Below are 8,482 nucleotides of genomic sequence, written 5' to 3' on the forward strand. Positions count from 1 at the left end.
AAAAAGGTTTAAAGTTAGTAGCAATTTGTGGGTTCAAGCTCTACGAAGATAGATTTTAGTAAGGCAACAACTGAGCAGCAAAAGATGAGGAAGGACATGTGGGGAGTGTCAGGCGGTGGTTAAAATTTCTAGAAGGTCAGGTATAAGAAGCAAAGGGCGAATGGTCGATTAGAGGGGTGAGTTCCGCCAAAGTGGGAGAGTGGCAGAGTTGCATATGGGCTTTGTGTTAGGATAACTATGCACCTTAAGGAGAGTTTGGAACGACTTGAGAATATTAGTGATTGATGATTGGGCTCTACGAATCTAATTTGAAGTATGGGATATTATGCGGCTGAAGATTTGATATAACGGAAAGGAGCTACTTGAAATGAAGAAGGATACAACGTAACTTTGAATTGGAAGGATGTTGCCGCACATTTAATTGATGTCCACGAGGGGTGAATGAACTTGTGCAGCTAGAGAGTGAGCTCGGACTTAGGATGTGTTATTGATGTCGTAGTGATTGTACCTCGTGCAGCAGCGTTGGAAGATGTCGGCACGTAAATTCCACAGGCGGGTTTTCTCCAGTGAGTAGATCGGCGGTCGCATGGTTGGCGAAGCTTCTGCGAAGAATCCTATTAGTTATACAGCAGAGAGACCAGCCGTGCGAATGTGGTTGATGATTCAGAGTATAAAAAGGAGTTTTACAGAAAGATTTCGAGAATTATGGCGGTTGATTGCGGAAGGTTATGTCAATAAGAGATAAAGAATCCTGATGAATTTTATAGTTGTGTAATAGTGGCTTCAAGCTAAGTGGTAATTTGAGCAAAGGAATTGTTAAAGGTATGTTATGGTTGGCCTTATTGGCTCATGTTCAGACTTGGGGAAGGATTCAGGGTTTATGCCTTGTATAGATGCGGATTTCAAGGGAAGAGATTATGCTGGGTGCTTCATCGAGAGGGTATTCATGTGCTAGAAGATTCATAGAGTTGATTATATTCGGGGCCAAGTCAGAGTGGGTGGCTCTCAACAACGATCCTAATGGATTCAAAGGGGCAAAGTGTGGTGCCTAATGATTGCGAGCCTGTAGATACGGTTAAGAATCAAGCTTTGTAGCAGCTTATAAGAAGGGGCACAAAATGTTCTATGATGTTTTGACTTGCAGTGTAGTATTTGGGAGGTATGAAATTGTTCGTGGGATTTGAGACAACATGGTCTCGTGATTCAAGGTCACTCGGGATGAGTGCAGATGGAGTGTGTTATGTGTTGAATGGAGTTATTATTATTTCTAAGGCAATCAAGAATTAATTTGGAAAAAGATAGATTGGTTAGCCATAGTTGAATTGGCATATTGGTGGTAGTGATCGGTTCCTTCAATGTGATCAAGTTATGCAAGTGATTTGTGATGGCACATGTGAGGCTTGTCGACCGCCGTGATTGATGTTATCCAGAAGTATTCCACTGCTATGGCCTGTCATGTGTAGGCGGATCCCGGAAGGGCTATGGTGGCTTAGACCACTACTTAGAGATTTGCATATTCTATGGCTATGAGAATTTACCTGTGTGTTGCTATGGTTCTCCTGAAGTGAGTTAAATGAAAAGTTTTATATGATGAAGTGTTAATCTATTAGTGGTTACGGAGTTATGATGAAAATTATGTTCTATCGTATATTGGCATTGATATTAGGCTAGATATATGTCATTTGACAATGGTTTTTCCCCCAACTTGATTATGTTTCAATGCTCTAATATAATTAAATGATGAAAAATGAGCTCTAAATTGTGTTACAGGAATGAAGAGCTTGTATGAGGCCTTAAAGCTGTGATTGGAGCTACATTGAAGCAAGAAAGACCCCTAGGAGCTGAATGAGCGAGAAGACGAGAATAAAAGAACCAAACAAATGAGACCTGGACTAGCGCGCCCACATGCGCGATCGCGCTAGTCCAGATTCTGGAACAGAATCGTCAGGGGTAATTTTGGAAGTTTGGGGGGCAAGTTCACTTAACCTATAGAAGGTCAAGCTCGCCCAAAAATAGAGGTGTGCAACTTTTATTAGCTAAGAACAAGAATAGGAAAGGCAAGGAGCTAAGAGGAGTTTTCTACATCAAGTACTTCTCCTCTTCCTTTTGTTTTTATGATTTGTAATGAAGTTATTTATTATGATGTTTATCATTGTTATGAGTAGCTAACGCTTTTAATCTAAGGTTTTGGTTGAACCCGTTGTGGATGAACTTATTGTGATATTAATATAGTTTTGAGTTAGTTGTTAATCTCTATTTGTTCAACTATGTTTTGATATTTGGTTAGTTGAAAGGATCCTCAATTAGCCATGCCTATTTATTATGTAGATACTTGAGAAAGAATGCATATTTAGGTAATTGTTTGAACAACATCACTCCCGGAGTAAAGGCGAAGTCATAACCGAGGGTTTAGAGGTTGGAGTAGAGATAACGACACCTCGGGTGCAATCTAAGTGAATTGTAATGCGAATCTAGCTAGCGTAGCTTGAGAGAGAGCGTCTAGTAAATTATCATAATTACTTGAGAGAGAGTTATGATAGTTGGAGAGTTCATGATTGATAAAGATAACTAATTCATAGCTATAAGAAATATACGACTAAGGAAATCTACAATGGAGGAAGCCATTACCTTAGGCCTTTATTCGAATTGTCTACATTTGCGTATTAATTAACCTTTGTTTTATTGATTCGAATAGCTGTCGTAGTAATTATAACACCACTTGTATTCACAAAGTTTGAGGAGGTTGACTAATAAGAATTTAGTACTTCAAAGACTTCTCTTGATACGTTAATTCCCTGTGGGATTTGACTCGGGGCATAATACCTCGGTTTATATTTGCAACACCCGCGTAGTCTTTTAATAGGCTTAGTTGAGCATAATCAAATTTTGGTGTCGTTGCTGGGGAGTTAACGGTATTATCAATTGCGATTGAAAGAAGTACAAAAAAAATCTTAGTGTAGTTAGTTTTCTCTACACCCAATTTTCACATTGAAATTTTTAACGTTTCTTGACTTGGTTGCACAGGTGCATGCCTAAAAACTCATCGAGAACTGGTGAAGTATTTGAAGCATTTTCAGATCCCGAGAAAGTTTTCAAGGTCTTGAACCGGGCCAACCGGAGAAACAGACAACAACAAACAACTGATCCAATCGAAACAGCAATAGGAGATCACAAAGAACACCCAGCTGTACCAATAGCACCAATGGCACCTCTTGTGCCCGAGGCAGTTCTCTATGATTGGGCACAACCCACAGCTGAAAATATGGCCACTTTATTGACACAAATGAGCATACTCAACAAAAGGGTAGAAGAGTCAAGGCAAAAACAGCAGGTACATATTGTAGATACTACTAATGGGGGCTTGTGCACATCTTGCATTAGTCAGCCAATTGGTAATCAGTGGCTTGCAAGACACGATCATCAGCACTACCCTGAAGATATGAACTATGTGTCTAATTATGGAGGCCAGAGACAGGTTGGTCAGAATTGGAGTCAGCAAAATCAGTAATACAGGCCAGCCCAATCACAGTTCAACAGTGGAAACATGGGAGGTATGAAACCCCCCTATAATATAGCACCTTACCCAAGGCCACAAGGATACAGTAATCAAAATCAACAACAGGGGTATCACCCTCCTCAGCAGTAGTACAGTGGAAGACAGGAAGATGGGTTTGCTAGACTTGAAGCAATGATGCAACAAGTCATTGGGTCTAATGCAAAGATTAGTGAGAGAGTAGATGCACATGACTCGGCGATCAAGAATATTGAAATGCAAATGGGCCAAATTTTGATGTCTCTAAACAATCACCCTCATGGAACACTACCCGTAGATACCCAGGTAAATCCAAAAGGTCAAGTCCCAAAGCAGTTGATGGAGGTGAGCTTATGTAATGGCAGAGATTTGGATGTAGAGCAAGAAAGGGCTTGAGAAGCCAGGGAAGCTGAGACACTTATATCAGTGCCCATAGAGTTGAATGAATCAACGAAACTAACAGAAGTGACAGCCCATCCTGCCCAGGAAGAAGGTAGCATTCAAATTGAGACCGAGAAAGAAGCTGAAATAGCATAGGAACCAGTGGTTGATGTAGCGGCTGATAAAGATCGATCCCAAATGATTGGGAAGAAGAGACCTCCTGCACCCTTCCCTCAGAGGCTAGCTAAGTACCAAAAAGAGGAGCAATACAAGAAGTTCTTGGAAATGCTAAAACAAATCCAGGTAAACATTCCCTTAATTGATGCTTTGAAAGAGATGCCTGGGTATGCAAAAATGATGAAGGACTTAATGTCCCGAAAATTTGATTTCCAAGACTTAGCCACAGTTACTCTCACCCAGACCTGTAGTGCAGTGGTGACTAGACCAATTGCGAAAAAGCTATCTGACCCAGGGAGCTTTACAATCCCATGCACTATTGGTTATTTTGCCTTTGCTAAAGCACTGTGTGATCTAGGGGTCAACATTAATCTTATGCCCCTGGCAATTTATAAAAGGCTGGGTATTGAAAGAGCTAGACCCACCTCTATGTTGTACCAGCTGGCTGACAGGATGGTAAAGCGACCCTCAGGTATTCTGGATGATGTATTGATTCAGGTAGGGAAATTTGTGTTCCCTGCAAATTTTGTAATCTTAGATTGTAAAGTAGATGAAGAGATTCCCATAATTTTGGGAAGACCATTCCTGGCCACGGGGAGAGCTTTAATCGATTGTGAAACTGGGGAGTTAAAGATGAGGTTGAACGATGAAGAAATAACATTCAATGTGCAGAAATCTATGAGGTGACCAAGTGAATTCACCAATTGCTCTTTTATAGATGCCGTGGAGGTAATTGTAGAGACCGATGATGAACTGCTGACTATTAAAGACCCCTTTGCTGCCTGTCTGCTGAACTTTGATGAGGTAAAAGGAGAAGAACTGGCTGGACGGGTAATGACATTAGAAGGTAGAGGGTTCTGGGATAGAACACTTGAATTTGAGCCCTTGCACTTGGAGAACAGAGAAGCTCCTCTAGACAAGCCATCAATCGAAGAACCACCAAAGTTGGAGTTAAAGCCATTGCCAGCCCATCTCAGGTATGAGTTTCTTGGACCTAACTCCACATTACCTGTTATTATTTCATCTAGTTTGGATGTGCAGACTCAACAACTCTTGCAGGTACTTAAGGAGTGCAAGATTGCTATTGGGTGGACCATGGCAGACATAAAGGGAATCAGCCCCGCATACTGTATGCATAAAATTCTGTTGGAAGAAGGACACAAACCTTCCAGAGAACACCAAAGAAGGCTGAACCCCAATATGAAGGAAGTAGTGAAGAAAGAGGTGATCGAGTGGTTAGATGCGGGAATCATTTTCCCAATTTCTGATAGTAGCTGGGTTAGCCCAGTTCAATGTGTACCAAAAAAAGGTGGCATGACGGTAGTTAAGAATGATAACAACGAATTGATTCCTACAAGAACCGTCACAGGATGGAGAATTCGTATGGATTATAGGAAGCTGAACCTGGCTACCCGGAAAGACCATTTCCCACTTCCTTTCATTGATCAGATGTTGGATAGATTGGCAGGAAGGTCACACTTCTATTGTCCCGACGGATACTCGGGGTACAACCAGATTTCTATTGCCCCGGAGGATAGGGAAAAGACTTCATTCACTTGCCCTTATGGAGTGTTTGCCTTCAGGAGAATGCCATTTGGCCTTTCTAACGCACCTGCAACATTCCAATGGTGCATGATGCCCATTTTAACAGACATGGGAGGACATTATGGAGGTCTTCATGGATGATTTCTCAGTGGTGGGAAATTCGTTTGATTAATGCCTAGCAAATTTAACCTGTGTTCTAAAAAGGTGTATCGAGACGAATCTAGTGCTAAATTGGGAGAAGTGCCATTTTGTAGTACAAGAAGGAATTGTCTTGGGGCACTTAGTGTCGAGTAAAGGGATTGAGGTGTATAGAGCCAAAGTCGACGTGATAGAAAAACTTCCACCTCCAACCTCAGTCAAGGCTATTCGTAGCTTTCTGGGACATGCCGGCTTCTACCGGCGATTTATCAAGGATTTTTCCAAGATCGCAAATCCCCTCTATAAGTTGCTCAAAAAAGATAACCCATTTGTGTTTTCTGATGATCAGGTTAGCTTTTGAGGAACTGAAGAAGCGGCTAGTCACAACACCGATTGTAGTTGCTCCCGACTGGGAGAAACCGTTTGAACTCATGTGTGATGCTAGTGACTACGTTGTGGGAGCCGTGTTGGGATAGCACAAGGATAAGGTAATGCACCCTATTTACTATGCAAATAGGACATTGAGTGGTGCTCAGCTGAATTACACCGTAACTAAAAAAGAAATGTTGGCTGTTGTGTTCGCCTTTGATAAGTTCAGGTCTTACTTGATCGGGTCGAAGGTGATAGTGTACACAGATCACACAGCTATTTGGTATTTGGTTGATAAAAAAGAGTCTAAGCCGCGCCTAATTCGTTGGGTGCAGCTTTTGCAAGAGTTTGACTTGGAGATTCGTGACCGTAAGGGAACGGAGAACCAAGTCGCTGATCATTTGTCGCGCCTTGAAGGTGCTAAAAATGCAATTAAGTTTGAGGATATTCTGGTAACCTTTCCAGACGAGCAGCTACTAGTCACAAGTGTGGAAGATGTGCCATGGTACGCTGATATTGCAAACTATTTGGCCTGCGACATTAAACCATATGAACTCTCCTATGTTCAAAAGAAACGATTTTATCATGATTGCCGAAACTATTACTGGGATAAACCGCATGTGTTTAAAATTTGCATTGATAACATGATCCGGATATGCGTCCACGAGATAGAACAATGTTCTGTTTTGCAGGCTTGTCATGCATCACCTTATGGAGGACATTTTGGAGGAGTTCGGATAACAGCAAAGGTGTTAGAGGTAGGGTTCTACTGGCCAACAATCTTTAAGGATGCTCACCAATGAGTAAAGGGCTGTAATGAATGCCAAAGAACGGGAAATATATCCCGTAGACATGAGATGCCCATGAATCCATTTCAGCAAGTTGAGATGTTCGACGTTTGGGGAATTGATTTCATGGGTCCCTTCGTCAGTTCTTATGGAAATAAGTACATACTTGTTGCGGTGGATTATGTATCCAAATGGGTGGAAGCTGCAACACTCCCCACAAATGATTCGAGAGTGGTGGTCGGATTCTTGAAGAAGAATATATTTACCCGATTCGAGACTCCGAGGGCCATCATTAGTGATGGGGGCACGCACTTTTGCAATCGTGTCTTTGAAAAGTTATTGGCTAAATATGATGTTCACCACAAGGTAGCAACCCCATATCACCCTCAAACAAGTAGGCAGGTAGAGGTCTCAAACCGTGAGATCAAGAGTGTACTCACTAAAACTATAAACGCCACAAGAACTGATTGGGCGAAAAAACTTGACGACGCACTTTGGGCCTATAGGACTGCATTCAATACAATCTATTGGTATGTCACCATACAAATTGGTATTTGGGAAGGCCTGTCACCTACCTATGGAGCTAGAACATCGAGCTTGGTGGGCACTAAAGCAATTGAACATGAACCCTGATGAACCTGGAGAAACTCGACTGGCAAAGTTGCATGAGTTGGAGGAATTCAGATATCACGCCTTTGAAAGCACGAAACTCTACAAGGAGAGGATGAAGAGATTGCATGACAAACACATTGTGGACAGAAATTTCAAACCTGGAGACAAGGTATTATTGTACAATTCAAGGTTGAGATTGTTTCCGGGTAAGCTTAAGTCCCGATGGTCTGGGCCGTTCAAGGTGACCGAAGTGTTCCCGTCTGGGGCTGTGGAGATAACCAGTAAAGATGGCACTAACACTTTCAAAGTTAATGGACAATGACTAAAAGTGTATGTGGGGATGGAGGAAACGAAAGAGTTGTTCGTAATAATTCTTGTTGAATCGCAAAGGTCGAGCGAGCCTTAAACGAGCTTAATCTACGTCGTGTCACGACATTAACTAAGGCGATGGTTGGGAGGCAACCCGACGGTCGTAGTAGTAATTAATTGTGAGTTTTTGAAAATGCTAACCAATGCAGGTAACAATGGGCGGATGATAAGGCAATCGAAAATGAAAAAAAAAGGTGAAAGTTCAGGATTTTGAAGCCCAGTTAGCGCGACCGCGCATTTGGGCGTGCTAAGAACACGCTAAAATGGCGCAAACATTCTGCTTGGGCCACGCTACTGAATGCGCTACTAGCGTAATCGTGCATCTGAACGCGCTACTTGGCAAAACATTCTGTCTTAGACGCGCTAATTTAGCGCGATCGCGCATATGAACGCGCTAATAGCGTTCTGCCCTTGATACCCGACTGTTTGTTCTTTGCTCTGATTTTTTTTTATTTTTCAATTATTTTTTCTTTAGTCTAACTCATTCTCCCCCCCCCATTCTAATAACCCGAATGCCCAAAGCACCTCCCATTACCAACACACAAGCCTCCAACACTTAAGCAAACCCTAC

At 42.1% G+C, this 8,482-nt stretch overlaps 1 protein-coding gene across 1 annotated transcript; it reads left to right on the forward strand.

Moving 5' to 3' along the window:
- The first annotated feature begins 4,111 nt into the window (after window positions 1-4,111).
- Window positions 4,112-6,249, forward strand: LOC138875357 (uncharacterized). The gene is made up of 3 exons (XM_070154182.1): window positions 4,112-4,703; window positions 4,809-5,718; window positions 6,123-6,249. Exons 1-3 carry the CDS (start codon window positions 4,112-4,114, stop codon window positions 6,247-6,249), a joined length of 1,629 nt encoding a protein of 542 aa, XP_070010283.1.
- The last annotated feature ends 2,233 nt before the right edge of the window (window positions 6,250-8,482 follow it).

The sequence above is a fragment of the Nicotiana sylvestris genome, chromosome 8 (genome assembly GCF_000393655.2).
Source record: "Nicotiana sylvestris chromosome 8, ASM39365v2, whole genome shotgun sequence".
Lineage (NCBI taxonomy): Eukaryota > Viridiplantae > Streptophyta > Magnoliopsida > Solanales > Solanaceae > Nicotiana > Nicotiana sylvestris.

Coding starts and splice junctions, on each gene's coding strand:
- LOC138875357 (XM_070154182.1), top strand. CDS start 4,112: ATGATTGGGAAGAAGAGACCTCCTGCACCCTTCCCTCAGAGGCTAGCT. Junction 4,704..4,808: donor GGGGAGAGCTTTAATCGATT/GTGAAACTGGGG, acceptor GCTCTTTTATAG/ATGCCGTGGAGGTAATTGTA. Junction 5,719..6,122: donor GCACCTGCAACATTCCAATG/GTGCATGATGCC, acceptor TCTGATGATCAG/GTTAGCTTTTGAGGAACTGA.